General features: G+C 58.8%; 1 protein-coding gene across 3 annotated transcripts in view; it reads right to left on the reverse strand.

Annotated features, from left to right (window-relative positions):
• Window positions 1–65: 65 nt before the first annotated feature.
• Window positions 66–18,886, reverse strand: part of POLE (DNA polymerase epsilon, catalytic subunit) — a 37,056-nt gene continuing 18,235 nt past the window's right edge. The window contains exons 25-49 of one of the 3 annotated variants that reach the window (XM_073312604.1): window positions 14,152–14,347; window positions 12,767–12,981; window positions 12,434–12,536; window positions 12,122–12,202; window positions 11,911–12,033; window positions 11,563–11,781; window positions 11,070–11,279; window positions 10,046–10,189; window positions 9,331–9,471; window positions 8,683–8,836; window positions 8,492–8,598; window positions 8,098–8,274; window positions 7,443–7,666; window positions 7,065–7,285; window positions 5,987–6,191; window positions 5,422–5,595; window positions 4,380–4,505; window positions 3,405–3,537; window positions 3,049–3,226; window positions 2,500–2,628; window positions 2,180–2,373; window positions 1,559–1,759; window positions 1,346–1,471; window positions 892–981; window positions 66–635 (exon numbers count right to left, since the gene is read on the reverse strand). In XM_073312604.1, coding sequence (XP_073168705.1) covers window positions 525–635; window positions 892–981; window positions 1,346–1,471; window positions 1,559–1,759; window positions 2,180–2,373; window positions 2,500–2,628; window positions 3,049–3,226; window positions 3,405–3,537; window positions 4,380–4,505; window positions 5,422–5,595; window positions 5,987–6,191; window positions 7,065–7,285; window positions 7,443–7,666; window positions 8,098–8,274; window positions 8,492–8,598; window positions 8,683–8,836; window positions 9,331–9,471; window positions 10,046–10,189; window positions 11,070–11,279; window positions 11,563–11,781; window positions 11,911–12,033; window positions 12,122–12,202; window positions 12,434–12,536; window positions 12,767–12,981; window positions 14,152–14,347 — 3,982 coding nt within the window. In that variant the 3' untranslated portion in view covers window positions 66–524. Of the gene's footprint in view, window positions 636–891; window positions 982–1,345; window positions 1,472–1,558; window positions 1,792–2,179; window positions 2,374–2,499; window positions 2,629–3,048; window positions 3,227–3,404; window positions 3,538–4,379; window positions 4,506–5,421; window positions 5,596–5,986; window positions 6,192–7,064; window positions 7,286–7,442; window positions 7,667–8,097; window positions 8,275–8,491; window positions 8,599–8,682; window positions 8,837–9,330; window positions 9,472–10,045; window positions 10,190–11,069; window positions 11,280–11,562; window positions 11,782–11,910; window positions 12,034–12,121; window positions 12,203–12,433; window positions 12,537–12,766; window positions 12,982–14,151; window positions 14,348–18,886 lie in introns of those variants that run through there. The other 2 variants (XM_073312605.1, XM_073312606.1) reach the window with 2 other exon arrangements.

Genomic DNA, 18,886 nt, shown 5'->3' on the forward strand with positions numbered 1-18,886 from the left:
ATGTGCTCCCTGCTGCTGAGATACATGCACGCGCTGGCCCCCGCCTGTCCCCAACAGCCCGGCACTCGTCATAGCAACTCTTTATTCACAGACTTATCAAAAACCCTAATAAAAAACCATCAACCCCCATCCCCCCAAGAGGGGAGTCCCAGGAGCCCAGGGCCACGGGTGCAGAAAGGAGCCCCGCTGCGAGGAGGGGCTGCCCCTGGCTTCACTCCTGCTGCTCCCCTACAATAGCAGCCAGCGAGAGCCTACAGTCAGTCAGTGCCAGGGCAGCATGGCGCTGCCCAGCCCTCAGGCTGCCCTGCAGCATGGAGAGCTTCAGTTCCTCTACAGCCTCCAGCATGGCCAAGCTGGTACCTTGGCTTCAGTAACACTCCAGGGCCTCTGAGCTGGCAGCAGGAAAGCCAAGGGGCATGGCTGATGGGTGCCAACAGTTAGTGGTAGGAGCTGCTGCGGCGTAGGGCTCAGAGACCCCCCTGCTCCTGGGGCCCAGGGCAGTGGGGAAGGGGGCTGTTCTGTCATCACCGGAGCTGCGGGTTGAGCTGCAGCAGCCACTCGATGGTCTCTAGCAGGTGGGCCATGCTGTAGTGCCGGGCAATGCTGTGGAAGACGTTGATCTGCTCCCCGAAGGCCTGCGGGCGCAGAGGGAGCAGTCAGGAGAGGTGGCCGGGCTGCAGCCCACAGCAGGAGGCTCAGCACTGCAGCATCGGTGGAGAGCGCATGTGGCAGCAGCTGGGCGGGGCAGCCAGGCAAAGGGCAGGACATGAGGAGCCAGCGGGCACAGGGGAGGAGAGGTTGGGCCAGGAGGGGGTGGGGTTTGCTGGACTCCTGACCATCATTTGCCAGGGAGCACGGTGGGGCTAGGGCTCCAACAGGGGCAGCGCGTACCTTGGTCTGGATCATCAGGGTGAAGTCTCCCGCACAGCTGCAGTAGATGGGCATGTGTGTCTCCTTCACGCCTTTGCACTTCACACAGGCCTGGGAGCAGAGGGCTTTGCTGAGGCCAGGGGATAGCCCTGGGATTGGGCCCCACCCCCCAGCACCAGGCCGAGGGGACAGGCTCGCTCTGTCTGACCATAGTGGCCCGCAGGGCCCTGCAGAGGGGTGCTGTGTGTCCCTGAGGCTGAAGCCAGCCTCCCCTGGTCCCCCCAACTGTGGCTGCTAAGCACACTGCAATTGTGCCGGCCAGAGGGTGCTGGGCTGCCCCATTCCCCCGCCACTGTGCGGAGAGCAGCCCTGTGCCCAGGCTTTTGGGCAGCCCTGCCCCATTTGAATCGGGCAGCAGCTGGACATTAGCAGCAGCGAGGGCCCTGCTGAGACAGCCCCTCCCCCCGCTTCTCACCAGGTCCTGCAGCATGAAGGCCATCAGCTTCTTCTGCAGGGCTTCCACCAGGGCCACTTCGATGGAGCTGTGGTCATACTCTGCCTGGCAGTTGGAGCACACCCAGCTGGGGGGCACAGCACCATCCTAAGGGCAGAGACAGGGTGAGCAGGAGCTGGGCATTAACCAGAGTGCAGCGTGGGAGCCCAGCGAACCTCTATGGCAGTCTGTTACCTGGCAGGGGCTGGGGTCTTTGCAGAGGTCCAGGTCCCTGCAGAAGTTGCAGTTGCGACAGATCACCTCGGAGAGCACGTAGGAGCGGCAGGGGTCCCGGAACTGGGCCTCCTCCGAGAACTCACCCACATCCACTAGGCGCAGCAGGTCCCGCTTCAGCTTATTCACCTGATTGGTTATGTTGGCATCCAAGGACAGCACCTGCCAGAGGGGAGAGCCGCATGGGCCACCAGCTGCAAAGGGGATAGGGGGGTTTGTGCTCCTCTCACAGGGCCATAGCCCCCCCCCACGGCCTGCAAACACTGCCCTGCATGGGCTGGGGAGTCCCTGGGGCAGCGATGGCAGCCAACTGGGGCAGCAGAGGAGGGGTAAAGCCTTCCTGGGGGAACTCGAGGGCTGGAACCCTGCCTCAGGCCCTCCTGCTCTCTGCAGAAGGGGAGTGGCATGGACAAGCTGCAGATTAGAACAAGAGAGACCGGGGATTCCCCGAGCCTGACTGGATCCCAGGAGGGCAGCTGTGCCTCCTCTGGCTGGGGCAGAGTCCTGGGCGCAGGGGGAAGGAGAGAGCCCTACTGACCCAGCAGGCCCAGGGCTCTGCCGCGCAGCGGGCGCACAGCTCACCTTACAGACATATTTGATGAACTCCAGCGCCGGGTTGTTGAGCGGCAGGTGGGAGCCGGGCAGCGCTGGGAACATATCTGAGGGCAGCGTGGCGTGGCGGGAGCCCGTCACCTTCTTCTGGATCTTCTGGGTGATGGTGAAGAAGCTCTGGGTAAGCTCGTTGGAGACGTAGTCCTGCGAGAAGGTGATCACACCTGGGAGGGCGAGGGGAAAGGACGCCCTGAGCCAGACTGCGGCGTGACGGGGCCAGCTCACCTCAGCCCAGACACCAGCATCCGGCAGGCCGCAGCCCCCAGGGCAAAGGGAAGAGTTGAACTCACCAGGCATGGCGCCCGCCTCACCCGCAGCCTCCTGGGAGGCCTGGCTGCTGGCCCTCCTGATGGGCGTGCTCCCCGGGGCGCTGCGCCGCACCTCCGCCTTCATGCTGTGGTACACAGCGACGATGTAGGCTGGGAAGAGGAGGGCAGAGGCAAGGCTCCAATCACAATCCCAGCGCGGCACCCTGGGGTGCTTGGGAGTGGCTCCCGGGCACAGCACCGCCTGATGGGCGGACAGGAGAGAATGCTCTGGCAAGCATGCACCACCCCAGTTCCTGGGAAGCCCCCTCAGCTGGGCTGCCCACCCGCGGGCCCCTTCCAGGGGCCATGTCTGTGCAGCGCACAGCACAATGGCGTCGGGTCTGGGGCTCCCAGCTGCTATCACAACACAGTCAACCTAAGGGAGACGGGGAGCCTCCACTGAGCACCAGGGGGCAGCACTGAGCGTCTCAAGGGGCAGCAGGGAAGAGCCTGGATCTGGCTCCTGTTGGGGGCAGCAGTGAGTGCTTGGGGAAGGCAGCCCCCCATGAGCCCTGCAGGGGGCGCACTTACCTGACACAATCATGAGGAAGTAGTTCTGGCAGGAGGCTGCCTGGGGCAGGTACTGCACGATGTTCCAGTTGTTCTCCAGCAAATCCTCCATATTGGCCTCCCCTGGCTCTTCCTCCTCCTCAGCCTCCTCCTCCTCACTGCCCTCCTCAGCACCCGCTTGCCGTTTGCTGGTGTCTGTCTAGACCAAAGAGCCAAGTGCTGGACAGTTACATGCCTGATTCCTGGCCCCATTTCACCTCCCTCGGGGGCTAACAGTCCCCATGCCCAGCAGTGACAACCCATCCCCCTGCCCCCACACCTGGCACAGCCCTTGCTCCCCTCTCCACAGTATGCCCCAGCCCGCCCTGAGCTCTTACCTCCCCAGAGGGGACACTGGAGGGCATTCTCCCTTTGATGCCCCCATAGTTAGCCGGGTCCATCCAGAGAAGGAACTCCCAGCACCGGGAGAAGGATATGGTCAGGGAGTGGAAGATCTCCTTCGAGTGGATGCTGGAGGGGAAGAGATGGCGGTCACCCAGCAACACACAGAGACTGCAGCCTACCCAGGCTCTGCCTTCTACTCCCCACCTTGGAGGGAAGTCCCCTTGGGGCCCAAGAGAGGAGGGAAGTGTGGGATGTGTGCCCCACGTGGGGGTGCCACTCCCTCAGCCAGCCAGCCAGCTGAGCCCCCTCATATCAGACCCTCTTCAGGGAGTGGGTCTGGCATAAGACGATTGGAGTGTGGCTCTGCTCTGACCAGGGGCATCATGGGTGCCAGGTCTGCCCCACAGAGGCTCCAGGTCTGGGGACGAAGGGGCATGTTTGATCCAGGGGCTCCTGGACGACAACATGCTGTGCTCATCAGGCTGCCCCCTACCCCGAGCACCCCCCAGACCCAGAGGCCAGTGGGGAGCCCCTGCACGCTAATGGCTTGGAGGTGGCCAGCTCCGGCATGCTGAGAAGCAGCCAGGCCGGGGGGTGTAGCTGGCACTGGGGGAAATTCACTAGCCTGGGTTATGCAGGAATCAGACTGGCTGATGCAGTGGGCGAGGGAATATCTTTGATTGGCCCAACCTCTGCTGGGCAGAGACACTGTTACCTCCTGCAGCTGGTCTGCCCAGTGTCCAGGGCCCAACACGGCTACACCACCACTACACAGATGATCTAGTGGGCATGTCTGGTTTTAAACTCCATGAACCACTGACTCCTGCTCTGAGCCACAGAGTCACAGCCCCCACCCACGTCCTGGCTAGAGCCGTTGGCAGCAGCTCTCCGCGTGCCCCGGCTGTGGGGCTTAACCCTGCGCTGCTGGGCCAGGGGAACTTGGCCAGCTGCTCGGGGCCCCGCCGCACCTGTTGGTGATGTACTCCACGTAGGCAATGGCGTCCTCGATGCGCCGTTTCTTGGTGCACAGGATGATGCGGTTGAAGTTGGCATAAACCACGGAAGAGCCGAGCCGCTTGAACTCAGCCACCAGCCTGGGGGAAGGGTGCGAAGGGGAGAGGAGCAAGTGAGGCAGGCGCTGCCCCTGCAGAGAGCTCTGGCCCATACGCTGCCGGCTCCAGCCCCCTCCACGGGCACGCGCTGCCTGAGCAGCCTCAGGAGCAGAGCCCATCGGGCATCGCGTGCTCAGTCCCCGTCTCTGACGGGAGCTCCCGTCGGCAGGGTGCTGGGTAAGGAGGCCTGGCCATGGGTGTGGCCAGTGCAGCCAGCTGGGGTGCACGCACTACGCTTTGGAGAGCACGTCAGCGCCTCAACAGCCATGCAAAGGCGCTGCCATCACCCGCGGCTCTTCCTCTCCTGTGTTTAATGGGAGAAGGCCCCTTCCCCAGCACAGGCCAGGCCCTCCAGGCCCGCTGGGGGCACTCTGTCACCTCAGCACCCAGTACCCTGAACCTCTCAGCACTGATCACCTGCTCTGGGCGGGAAAGGGGGCACAGTGCACTGCAGAACAGGGGATCTAGTGCAAGGTTCCCAGACGGCCACATGTGAGCTTGATCTTCCAGCCCGTCACCTCACAGCCATTGTTCAAGGTGCTGCATGAACCAGTGACGTTTGGGAGCCGCCGGGCTCCAGCACGAGTCCTCCCTCCACCCCCGGCTCCAGCACAGCTCCCTCAGGAGGCCCCACTTGTTGAGCACATTAATGATGCCACCTAGTGGTGCTCAACCTGAGGTGCAGTCCCACAGCTCCGCAGAGGCTGGCAGCGCTTCCGACTGGCAGGCCAGGCCCTCTCCCCAGACCCAGAGGAGAACAGCAGCGAGTGGGGTGACCGGGTCCATTTTGGGGCCTGCCCTACCCACCTGCTGTGGAGCTCAGGGGACCCGGCTGCAGCTGGCACCATGACAGGGTGACATACCGCACCCCCCCGCCAGCCCTTCTGCCCTCACTCACTGCAGGAAGAGCTTCTTCATCATGTTGTGCAGGGTGCGGTGCAGTGCCGGGTCGTGCAGCAGCGAGGAGGGCGAGCGGAGCCAGCGGTAGAAGTGGATCACCTGGTTGTCGGCATAGACGTTGTGGTACTGCGTGATCTCCTTCACCCAGCCCACCACCATGCTCTTCAGGATCCTGCCAGGAGAGCAGAGATCAGCCCCCGCTCAGCTCCCGGCCAAACCCACAGGCCTCAGCCGGAGACTGACCCCTCCAAATGCTGCTGGAGGAACCCAGGGGTGCCCATCCCCCACCCACTCTGGTGTCCCTGCCTCCCCACCACAGCCAGAGGCCAAACCTCCAGGTCCCCTCCCACCGACACCTACAGGCCTGGGGAATGGGGTGGGAGGGGGAAGGTCCCCCCTTCCCTGGAGCCCGAAGTCATGCTCCTGGCTACCCACAGCCATGCCCTTCGAACAGCTGCTGCAAGACACCTGCTGGGCAGGCAAACGCCCTCCAGCCCCTGCCAGGCATCTCCTTGCAGAGCGCCTGGCACAGCCTGGCCTGTACTCCAGCTGCGTGGCCACACCTGAAGGTGTTGGAGCAGAGGGCTGTCTCGTCGTAGCTGGCCGGGATGCTGGCGGCCTGGTTCCCCGTCACCATGTCCTCCAGAGACGCCTGCTGGATCACGTCGAAGCTGATGCTCATGCTGGAGGCTCCCTCCATGTCGTTGATGTGGTGGGACTGCAGGATGGTGTTCACAGCCAGGCTCTGGATGTCCAGCTCTAGGCACACTGAATACAAGCAGCCTGTCAGCTGGAGGGAAGCCCCCTGGCCCCAACACAGCGAACTCCTGGCCCCACTGAAGTCAATGGTTCCACACAATCGAACCCCACATGGAGCTATTGACAATGCAACTGTTGCAGTGTACAGCTACCCTGTGGCTTTGTACAGCACGATGCTTGTGGAGGGGGCAGCAGGGGCTGGTTATCTGGAGCAGCGGCTGCTGTGGAAACGGAGGGCCCTGAACCGTTTCAGACCCTCTGATGAGGCAGGACAGCCGCCTGGGTCCGCACAACCACTAGCCGGTTGATCAGTCACTAGCCGCAGCCAGGATTTCGCTATTTGCTGGCGTTTAAAGAGGCTCGGTGTCTCCAGCCGCAGGGACCCTGGCCCCCAGGCAGGCTGTTCAGTGTTATTCAGCCTTGTTCTGAATGTTTCACAATAATGGGCTGACTTTCTGAGGACAGCCAGGGTGACCATGGGGGTTCTGGAGCCTCTATCCATTGGTGCCAGTAGCACCCGGCTTTCCCTGGGCGTTTTCCATCTCCAGAGACCAGCCCAGCCCAGAGTGCAGACGCAGCCTACGCCGCTAGATGGGGTTTCTCAGTTACCCTCCCTGGATGGCACAGCTGTGTCTACACTGGGGCTATGTCGGCATGGCTGCATGAGGCAGAGGGCGTGGGTTCACAACGTAGCTCTGCCCATGTCACTTTTCACCATAAACCAGCCACAGTATCAACTGCCTTGACCCTGGCTTAGCCAAGAGGATGGCAGCCCAAGGTGGGCCAGTGGCAGGGTGCTGAGCAGTCCCCCAAACACCCTACCCCACCCCCTGCCTCTCACTCCCTGAGCAGCAGCCCAGCCCTCCGCAGCCCCCTCCTCACCAGTGGAATAGCAGCCCGGGTTGTTGATCTCCACCGAGGCTCTGTCGTCAAACTCCATGACCAGCCGGTTGTCGTCCGCCTCCTTGCCCCCGAGGTCCGGGCGGGCCATGGGCGAGAGCCACAGCAGGTGGTTGTGGCGACGCAGGTGGCGGGAGAAGAAGAGGTCAGAGCCAAAAGTGGAGATGTCATCGGGGAGGTTCCCGATGGGGATGTGATAGTACCTGGGACGGGGAAGGCGAGGGGTGCGGCTAGGCAGGGCTCTGACACTGGCCTGTCCCATCTCGGGGACACAGGACAAGCCAGCCACAGCTCCTGGCCTTCCCACTGTGCCAGGCACCCCCCCCCCCCCACCCACGCTGTCCCCAGACAGAGGCTCACCTGCTCATCTCGAAGGCCTGGGACAGACAGGTGTCCAGGTTGAGGTAGTGGCGGATCATGCGGCGGGCAGCATGGCGCTGCCAGTCCAGGACAGCATAGCTGATGTCATCCATCACCCGCACGGGAACCAAGGGGAACTCTTCGAAGACGGGAATCCCACTCGCCAGCTGCTTCACGTCCCAGTTGGACTGCACAGCGATGAGCGTGGGGCCCCTGCGCTCATCCTGCATCGGGGGGGGGAGGGAGGGAGTTGGGGCTGGCTGGGGCACACAGGACAACCCCTCTGGGGGGTGCGGAGGCCTCTGTCTAGGTGGGGAAACTGCAGACTGGTCAGCGAGTGCCCATGGCTGATCACACCCGCCCCTGCAGCGGGTCAGAGCACCCCGCAGAGCTGGCGGGTCCCAGTGCATTCTGGGACCCCTGGGAGCAGAGGCTATGGGGACATGGCCCCAAGGAACAAGTCGGGAGGCCTAGCTGGAAGGCTTGTCCTGCACTGGGGAGAGACTGCACCAGGTAGGGCAACAGCTGGCCAGCCAGGGCCTGGGGGTGGGTGTGAAGTGCTGTGCCGCCCGCCAATGGTCTGCTGCCGTGCCTGTGCGTCTAGCCTAGCCCAGTGGCTGGGGGCAGCCGTGCAGCTCACTCGCCAGGCTCCTACCTTGTAGCCCAGCAGCAGGCGCTGGATGGCCCTGGAGATCGTCTTGAGGTCGGTCTCGGCTCGCACCTCGAAGGTGTGCTTGTCCGGTGGGAGCAGCTCCTCGCCCAGCTTCTCCAGCATGGTGCTGCGCTCCGACGAGTACAGGTTGGCGAGGTTCGGCATCTGGTTACTGCGCACCTGTGCCAAAGGCAGAGCAGGTCAGGGGGGAGGAGCAGGGCCCCCAGTCCTCACGTCCAGGGGCCAGTGGCTCCAGACGCTGCATTTCTCCATGCCGAGAGGGGTTTGAAGAACAGCGTTGCCTCGCTCCTGCTGGAGTCCACTGGGAAGCTACGATCCAAAGCAGCACAGAGTGCCCCAGCCCCTCTAAAGACACCCCGCCTGCCCGCAGCCTTACCGTGTCCAGCACGAAGACAGAGGCCTTGCGCTGCGATGGGATGAAGAGGCCAAAGAGCGCCTTGCTGCCCTGGGAGTTGTGATAGAGATAGATGTGCCGGATGCTCCCTAGGAATGCAGAGCAGACAGGTCAGAGCCCTGGGGCTGGGCCCTGCAGCCCTCCTGCCAACACACCTAACCTCAGGGCCTTACCTGGCTCTAGGTAGCTGAACTGGGCCAGAGAGCGCATCTCCAGGTGCTCCAGGGCAAAGGTTTCAGCCTCGCGGCCGGTGAGATGCCTGACCAGCTGCCTGCTGACCATGCACACGCAGCCTAGGTGGATCAAGGCACGCAGCAGTAATGGCACCTGAGGAGGGGTAGAGCTCATCAGCCTCCCTAGGAAGCCCTAGTCACAGGAAGAGCTGCTGGGCCAGCAGCTCTTCATGTGGGTGGGGGTGGTCCAGAAGGGCAGTCACCGGGGGAGGGGCTGTGGCTTGCTCGGACAGTTCTGTTGCACTGCCCCATTTCCCTGTGTGATCTCACTTGGCGACCTGCTTCCCTCCCCTCTCCCCGCAGCTCCCAGGCAGAAGGGTGGCACATGCTGCTGCATGTCTGTGGAAGGAGAGCCCTGTCGAGCCTGGGCACTGGGGGGGGAAAGCCTGTGTTTTAGGCGCCTCTGGCGACAGGACACCTGATGCTGCAGGCAGGGGGCTCCCAGGCCTGAGGCGGGCTGGGGTAACATCCGAGTGGGCCACGGGAACTTGTGTTCCCATCCCCCACCTGAGGCCAGGTTTGGCCTGCAGTTTAGAAGCCAGGTCTGTCTCTGCGGGAAGAGCCCCAGTGAGTACCAGGCGCAATCACCTGAGTCTCGTACACTCCCTCAATGTCCGGGGCAGACAGGTCGGCATTGATCTCGTTGATGTGCTCTTGATACATGTCCTCGGGGACGGAGTACTCGTACAGGTTGTAGAGGAGATTTGAGCGGGGCAGGACCCTGTTCACCTGCCAGGAAGACACACAACCATACACCAGTCTGCACCCCTCCCGCGGGTGCGGGGAGCCCCAAACGTCCCCAGGAGAGCTACAGAACTACAGCTGCTACCAGAGCTGGCTCAGGCCCTGGCTGAATGGGCCACCCACCTCCCAGCGCTAGCCCATTCCCACATGTAAAGGAGTCCGGTGGATTCATCCACTGTGCACATCTCAAAATCACCATAACTGCCTGCCTCTGCTCAGTAGGCCAGCGCTGGGATAGCAGGGGGCTGCGGGTCGGGACTATGGGGCGCTGGCAGAGCAGTGTGGGGGGCAGGGCTGGGATAGCAGGGGGTCAGGACTGAGGGGCACTGGCAGCGCAGGGGGCAGTGGGTCGGGACTGAGGGGCGCTGGCAGCGCAGTGCGGGGGCAGGGCTGGGATAGCAGGGGCTGCAGGTTGGGACTGAGGGGCGCTGGCAGAGCTGGGTAGAGGGGTCTGCACAGCAAACTGTCCGCACTTCGCCTCTGGCTGACAGGATTTCACTCCCCAGGCAGCTGACTCGTTGCCGTGTGCAGCCAGCGGAGCCGAGGGCACTCCCCTCACCTTCCGGTAGGCGGCTCCCTCCTCTGGCTTGGCCACCCGCTGGTTGACGTAGAAGACCCGCGGGATGCTCAGCTTGATGCAGTGCAGGTCACTCCCGATGACGGCCCACAGCCTGAACAGGCCCGGCTGGCTGGTCTCCGCAACCTGCAGGCAGGAAGGCAGCTCAGACGCTCGGTGGGAGGCAGCGTGCAGAGTTACTCACTCTTCTCCCAGGGGCTTGTCGGGCCCCCTACTCAGGATACTGCCCCTCCCTCTGGGGCCGCTAGCCACATTGGATGTTTTCTCAACCTTTGGACTTGAGAGGGAGGGGCGCCCTGGCCATGCCGTGCCTTCACCCCCCTGATCCCCTGCACACGCTCAGTTACTGCCCCATGGGGTGTTCTCTTCTTGGGGCTGGAGACCAACCCCTCCTAGCTCAAATCCAGGCCCTGAGCCAGGGGAGATCCCCACTGAAGTTTGCTCCACAGGTGCAGCTCAGGGAGCTTACAGTCAGTGACACCACTTCTGAAAGGAGCTGCGCACATGCCACCAGGGCCTTCTGCTCTGAGCGTGTGACAAGGGCCAGCGGCCCCTGGCCAGGCAATCTGTGCTTGGGCAAGGTGCCGATCACTGTCACTTGCTCAGGCTGCAGTTCCAGGCCAGGCAGGAGATTTCAAAGGCCACGACGGGCACTGCAGCAGCGAGAGGCAGCGCTCAAACGGAAGGAGGAGCCCACAGCCCCGAAAGGCTCCAGGCCAAGGTCCAGACGCCATTTTTCTCCCCGCCCCAGGTCACTGGGCTCAATGGCAGAGCCACAGTGGATGAGCCGGGTTCTCCCACCCAGCAATCCTGGCCAAGGACAATGGGTCGAGCCCCCTCTCTGCCATGGGAGCTAGTGTCCACACAGAGCCACCTGGCCATTGGGCTGGGAGATCCCGTCTGGTCTCCCTGGGATTCACCCAGCTGCGGCTCAGGGAGTCTGCAGGAGGGATTTCCAACCGGGGGGCTGAGCACCCGAGACACCCCACCTCCTGCTGCCTGCTACCTGCACGATCTGCCAGGGCAGGTCCAGGATGCTGCGTGCTGTCCTGCGCAGGTAGCTGCTGAGCCCCTTGGAGGGCCCATCCCGGATCACGCCCCCGCCCAGCACCACTTCGCCATCCTCCAGGCGCCGCTTCTTCCGGCGCACTTGGCGCTGCCGTGCCTGCAGCTCCCACTTCTTCTTGTGGTACCGGAGCCAGGCCAGGCGCTCCTCCTGGGCAGAGAGCAAAGGGGGTGACTGGGGCGAGGATCGTGGAGATAGCATTAGCTACTGTGACCAGGAGCTGCAAACATGCCCAGCACGGTCAAGGCAATCCCCTGAGACACGGGTATCTGCTACCACCCAGCCCCTCCTACTCCTCAGCCAGGACAGGCTCTGGGCATGGCCAGGGAGCTGGGCTAAGGCCTGCCATTCCGCCCCTACCGCTCCCCAGACCAGCGTGCTCCCCGTGAGCATCTCATAGTACTGCCCTGCCTCCCACTGGAGCTTGCTTTACCTTTGTGGTGCCAGTGGGCGGGGGCGGGCCCAGGATCTCCCGCCAGGACTGAGTCAGCTCCAGGTTCTGAGACATCTCCTGGCTCTCCCCTGCCACTGGGACCCGCTTGCGCTTACTGGCGATGGGAACCGACAGCTGCAGGGGCTTGGCAGCCCCAAAATCCTCCATGTCAGCAACCTGTGTGCACGGGGTGCCCTCCTGGGGCTGGTTGGCAGTGACCTGGGGTGGGAACAAGGGCAGGGGGGCTCAGCCGTAGTGGCCAGGGTGCGGGAACAGACAGGGCCCCACATGGCCTAGGCAAACAGCATCGGCCAGTCCCCTGCTGTGTCTCAGCCCCACCCCCATTACCTGTCTCTTGCCTTCACTAGTGAACAGTTCGTTGATTTTCTTCTGCTTGTACACATCGTTCTTCTCCAGGAGCTTCTTGTGCAGCCAGTCGGGGTGTCGGACCCGGGGCACGGGGTTCTTCACCTGCAGGGACATGGCCTGTCACTCCGGCTGCAGAGGGGAGGCCAGGGACCCAGCCCCTCCAGGCCCAGCCGCCCCGCCGGCCCCTCACCTGCTGCAGTGCTGCAGGAATGGTGATGATCTTCTGGATGGTGCTGCCCAGTCTCTCGATGTAGTAGTCCCAGTCCAGGATCTGGGTGCAGGGACAGGGTGACAGTTAGCACTAGGGAAGGCAGAGCAGCGGGCTCACTAGCTACACCTTGCTGAGAGGCACAGCCGCAGGGAGTTTGGGTCCGCACAGCCCCTTTGTGCCCATGTACTAGCCACACCCCTAGTCAGGTGCCAGTGACGGGCCAGTCACCCCCACGGTAACACCCAGGAGGGAGCTGCTCCTAGCTGGTACCCGTGTCTCTGGATCACTTACCGTTCGGATGTTGAAGTCCTGCAGGGAGGGGCTCTTCAGCCATTTACGGAGGTAGTGCTTCCGCACAGTGAGCTCGGCTTGAAAGATGGCCAGCGGGATGGCCCTGGGGCACACAGGAACACTCATCATCCACTGGGTGCTGGCAGAACAGAACCCTCTCCCCAAGCCTGCAGGGAGGCCAAGGGCCGTCATGGCTTGTCCCCCTCCCCAGAGTGTCCCATTAGGGCTCATTGCAGCAGACAGGTGCAGGATCCATCTTACCCCCTTGCCTTCATTATGGTCTGCCCCTGCGCCCTCTGTGGTGGGCCCCAGCGCCTCTCAAAGCAGATTTACCTCTCGGTGACTGGTGACCCTTCCGGTTTCTTGGAAATGATGAATCGACAGCTCAGCCCAGCATCCTTCACCATCTGATCCCCCAGGAACTCGGCCAGGCGCTTAGCCGTGCTGATGGAGGTGGATTTCTGCTCCCCATAATCCTCCAGCTTGCGGGACATGGAGCGATTCTCGGAAATCAGCTCAAATAACTCTGAGTCTGGCATGTTGGCAGCCTGGGGACAGAGTGCGTCTGTGGGAACTCTGTTGCTATTAACTAGTGCTGCAGGAGCATACGGTCCTCTATTGGGGGGGGGGGGGGCGGGGAGGAGGGACTATACAAGACGCTCTCTGCCACGGATCTTACAATCTAAGGTATACCGAGAACACACTGACTACAGCTTGCCTTGCTGGAGGGGGCAGATGTGTGTGTGTCTGGGGACAACTCTGTTTTACATTGTCATGTTATGGCAATTTAGGGGCATTTTATCATCTTGATCAGGCATGAGAGCGGCCACTGGAAGCTCCCAAGTGTCCCTTGGGGACCCTGCGCCCCCATTTGTTTCCTAGAGTTACCTACTCTCCCCAATTTCTTGGCTTTGTTGATGTCAGAGCTCTCCGATTCTGACCCAGGGAAGGTGGCCAGACTCCACAGAACCCTCATGGCCACGTCCTACCCTGCGAAGGTCACCGTGAAATGAACCCAGTGAGAGCTGAGCAGCACTGCCCTGCTGGGGGAACGCGCAGAAGAATCAGAGCTGCTACAAAGAGACGTCTACTTAACCACCTGATTCCATCCTTCAGTAATGTCTCTTACGGGGCTGATCAAGGCTGGGCGTGTTCGATCAGGCCTTCCTCCTCCTCCATGGGCGGAGCTCAGGACACCCAGTCTGACACCACCACATCCCTGACAGCCTGATGTCAAACACCAGGTTCTGACCTCCCTGCAGGATGCGGGGAGGGGAACCCAGTCTCCTGGCTCTGCCTTGCTACATGTCTTTGAGATTGATAGCTGGGGAGTGACTAAGAGCGGTGGATGGAAATGACTTCGTGACCCACCTCTGGGCAGGGGATGGGAGGTGCTGAAGAAGAAGGGCAAATATTAGCCCAACACGGACAACAGCAGCCAAGGGAGTGCCGCAAACACAGCCCAACGACGGGTCCTGTTCTCCTCTGACATCAGGAGCAGCAGACAGAACCAAAGCCATAGAGCCAGGATGGCCCTTGGGGAAACAAGGGGACAAGCAGGTCGCTGGAGAGAACGTCTGTCCTCCCCTTGCTGCTCTCCCTTAGCTCCTGGTGGCAGGGCACCAGTGCACCCCTTGTCCTCCCATCCAGGGGGTTGCGCCCATCTCCCCTCCAGGGCCCACATTACAGCACAGAGAAGCAAGAGGCTGGGCGCTCACCTTGCTGTAAAGCACATCGAGCCAGTAGTCAGCCACCTTGGCCACGGAGGCGTAGACCTCCTCCAGTGTGGTGCCCTTCAGGAAGGCCTCGAACACGGACGACTGGAAGATCTTAACCAGCTGCAGCTCCCCACGCCGCTTCACTTCAAACCCCTTCAGCTCAGCCAGGGATCCGTCCTCGTTGAACACTGCGTACCTGGGAGACAGAGCTTGTGAGAGACTGCCCAGCACTCCAGGGGATGTCCTTTCCCTGCCAGTAAAGATGGGCCTTGTTGTGCTCTTGGACACCCCCAGCCGCATTGTCAGGCTGGCCAAGGACTGTGGTGCTAGAAAACAAACCCATATTCACACAGCTAAAAGTCAAGGGGCTGAGTGATAACAGAGCCCTGTTCCACAGAGCTCCCAGAACGCTCCAGGCAAGGGAGGGCCTCCAGGAGTTGTGTGTGGGACAGAACAGGCAGGGGGTGGATACTGAACGGGGCACTGCTCCACACCTAGGAAGCAGGGAGAAGCGGATGGCGCAGGACGGGCGTGAGAAAACCAGGGTAGAGCTCTGGAGAGCTTCCCAGGGGAGGATGAGGAAGCTGCTTGCTTGTAAAGGGGCAGAGGAAGCTGATAGGGTAATCAGAGTGAAGAGATGCTGTAGCATCACTTGTTACAAGGACACATCCCTCCAACAGCAAGCCGTGGCTCTCTCTGCAGTTCGCATCCCCTGCCCTAGTAATCACCAGTGCACGTGGGTGCATACAAACCAGCTCGAGCCTCACAGGGCCATGCTCTCCAAGCAAGCTGGGCACATGGAGAAGAGGTCAAGAGTATCCACATCACTCTGAAGATGCCAAAGGAGGGTCAGTCCCACACCGGGGCCTCCAGGGGAGCGTGAATGCAGAGAATTATGGAAGGTCATCCACCACCTATGTGACTATGGGACATGTTGGCAGGACCTCTGGGCAGCAATTGGTTCAGTGCGTGAGAGGCCAAGGTGCCCACCCAGATCAGCAACTGCACCTGCCCGCATCCTTCAGCAAGTTACCTGCAAACAGGAACTGAGCAGCGTTGAGCAATAAGATGGACCTTCAGTTTAACAGGCGTTGGCAGGCCCCTGACTGGATTCCCTGACTATGAAATGAGACGGGAAGGCAAAAGGAGAATTGTTCTGTGATGCAAATGGGACATCCCCAGTGGGAAGAGAAGATGGCGGGCATTAGGATGGAGTTGCATTGCTGCTAAAGCTGAAGGCAAGACAGGTTCTTACAGCATTTAGCTTGCTATCTCCTTGTACATCGAAGATGAGATTCAGAATCATATCTGAGCAGTTACAACAGTACAAATATGCACCAACCTCAGCAGTGCCCAAGGAAGAAATTGATAAATTTTATAAAGATCTACAGAAAAAACATTACAAGGAGTTTAAAGCAAAAGTAGGATCGGACTGGAATTCCAGGGCTGGAGCAATAGGCAGATGTAGATGAAGAAAACAGAAGAGGAGAAAGGCAGAAATTTAGTAGCCTAAGTAACAGCCTGGTGACAGCGAACACACTATTTCAACAAAAAGTGGCAGAGGAAGTGGACATGGATATCACCCAAGGGGCAAACGAAGAACATGAACGACTTTGTACTTGTGAATTGCAGATATAAATCAAGTGTGGAGATCATCTGAGGCTGTTATCAGATCAAATCATAAATTAGTCCTGGCATCAATGAGGTTGAGAGAAATCTAAAAAGTGCCAAAAACCAAGATCCATGATGCAGACAAATTGAAAGAGCTGGATATCAGGAGAGACTAAAAATACCCCATGTGGAAAAACATCACGTCTCTGCTAAAAGAAGAAATGAATGTTGAAGAGACGTGGGAACCGTGTACAAAAAGGGATTATGAGAGTGGGTGAGTAAGTGTTGGGCTGCAAGGCCAAAGAGAGGAAATAAGGCGGATAGCAGATGAAGCGCTGCAATACAGTGACAAGCATAGGAAGCTAAAGGAGAACAAAAAGGATGATGAACGTTTAAGAGCTGAGTACAGTCGGCTGACCAGAGACACAAAACAGGAAGCAAAGAGACAGAAAAAACTGGATAAGAGAACAATGTAAGAAAGCAGAAGAATCCACAAAGAGAAATGTGACAGGTGTTATATTTCAATGTAAGAGAAATTAGCAATATAGGGGTACAGATGAGATGAAGATGTTGGCAGTGAAAAACAAGTGTGGAATAATAACAGGGGGTGAATAAGCAAAGAGTAAGTGATGGAAAGAATACTTTGAAGAGCTGTAACAAGTGCAGAACACGTGGGGAAAACCATCCTGGAGAAGCTACTCAGCACAAACCAGGGAGAACAGATGCTGGAATTCTTAGAAGTAGCAAAAGAACTTGAAAAGGAAAAAGGTGCCGACATAAGCTCAGAGCTGCTTGTCACGGAGTCCCCGGGTGATGCTTTGGAACTGCTCCCTACGAAGCCAGTCAGGACTGTGGGGAAATCTCCTCTCTGGGAGCAGCCTGTCTGCAGGGCAAAAAAGCTCACAGCTTCCACCTTCCTGGGTCTGTCCTCGGAGTATTCAGCATCCTCTGCCCCTCCGTGCGCTTCCCACAGCGAGTCCGCCCAGGCGGGGTCCTGGGGAAGCCAGAGGGTCCTGCCCCCCAACTCCACAGTCAGATGGGACTCTCAGCCAGCCAGTAAAACAGAAGGTTTATTAGATGACAGGAACAAAGTCTAAAACAGAGCTTATAGGTACAGAGAACAGGACCCCTCAGCCAGGTCCATTTTGGGGGGCAGTGAGCCAGACAACCACATCTGCACTTCACTCCATGTCCCCAGCCAGCCCCAAACTGACTCCCCCTCCAGCCCCCCATCCTCTGGGCTTTGTCCCTTTCCCGGGCCAGGAGGTCACCAGATTCCTTTGTTCTCCAACCCTTTAGCTATCACCTTGCAGGGGGGGAAGGGCCCAGGCCATCAGTTGCCAGAGTGTTGGCCATTTATGTACACTGGCCCTTTGCTCCGCAACAATTACACCCTTTTATCCCACCATCTAGAAACTTAAGAAATGCATAGGGGAAACTGAGGCACCCCTACAGTATTCAGAGGAAATATTAAGAACAGTCCCACTTCGTCACATCGCTGCAAGCAGGCAAGGAACACATGGTGAAGGCGAGACACAAGCCAGGCAGAGATCTACACACAGCAAGTGCCAAGTGAACGGGGAGAAGCGATAACAGGACTGATATATAAAAAAGGAGAAGAGTCAGTGCATCAGTGACGACAGAAGAATCAGCTCATTGACTGCGCCAGGAAAGCATTCCGCAACGCACTGCAGACGAGAACGAAGCTGTCTATGGAAGCAGTGCTTGCAGAGAAATGGGTGGGATTTCAAGAAGGATGAAGCACAATATATCAGTTATTTGTGATGAGCCAGATATCAGAGAAGTACATAGAACACAACCAAATCTGTTACAACAGACTTCAGTGTCTTTTGATTGCATTTGGCAGAGAGGGTTATGGCAAGCTATGAGAACATATGGCATCCATGAAGAATGGAGCAAACATCCACAGCAAGTTTCTGAGTGTGGTGAGAGCAGAAAAGAAGCAAATGGAATGGTGCAGAGCAACTGTAGACGTGAGACAAGGATGGACGCTCTCATCAGATCTTGGTCCTGGAAGCTGTTAGGATACAGATATTCAGGCCTGTCTGCAAAGGCCTGTACTTTAAGAATTTAGGGGTATTCTTATCACTTGGCTAGTTCTAGAGGTATAAAAGAAAGAATCAAAATCATTGTCTGCTGGTGTAAGGCCTTCTCTTACTGTGACAGTTTGAGGCCCTGTTCTTAAGCTAAGGCCTTTGGCTAAGCAGCAGAGGCAGCCATAAGCTAGGAAGCGACCGGTCACATCCTCACATTCCAAACTAGTCACATTGAAAGAAGGTGCTATTGGGCTGTTAGGAATACAATCCTGTCCTGATAATTCCTATCACCTCCAGAGAAAGGGAAGTGCCTAGAAAATGTAAACGGAAACTTAGTTTGATAGCATCCTGTCTGGCAAGAACTCACTTATCAATAGCTGGGATGTGAAATCCTCACTTCTGTATTGTTTTGTCATTATAATCTCTCTGGTTCTGTGATTGTTCCTGTCTGCTGTATAATTAATTTTGCTGGGTGTAAACTAATTAAGGTGGTGGGATATAATTGGTTACATAATCATGTTACAATATGTTAGGATTGGTTAGTTAAATTTCAGGAAAATGATTGGTCAAGGTATAGCTAAGCAGAACTCAAGTTTTACTATATAGTCTGCAGTCAATGATGAAGTGAGTGGGCGCGGGTGGGGGGATGGGAACAGGGAATGGGGGTGCGGAAATTGGAATAATGTTTGGCTAAGGGCAGGAATGGGAACAGGGACACAGGTGTAAGGCTCTGTGGTGTCAGAGCTGGGAAGGAGGATACTAAGGAAGGAAACTGGAATCATGCTTGCTGGAAGTTCACCCCAATAAACATCGAATTGTTTGCACCTTTGGACTTCGGGTATTGTTGCTCTCTGTTCATGCGAGAAGGACCAGGGAAATAAGTGGGTGAAGGAACAAGCCCCCTAACAGAAGCAGTCATGGCTGTAGCACTGACAGATGAAATAGGAGGAGTCATGTTATGTGGTAGGACAGTGCATAGCCTTCAATTAGCGATGATTCTGACTCACAGCATTGACCTAGGATGATTTATAGAGAATAAGTGATGAGGTTAACTGGGACAGCAGAAC

This window comes from Lepidochelys kempii, chromosome 15 (assembly GCF_965140265.1).
Source record: "Lepidochelys kempii isolate rLepKem1 chromosome 15, rLepKem1.hap2, whole genome shotgun sequence".
NCBI lineage: Eukaryota > Metazoa > Chordata > Testudines > Cheloniidae > Lepidochelys > Lepidochelys kempii.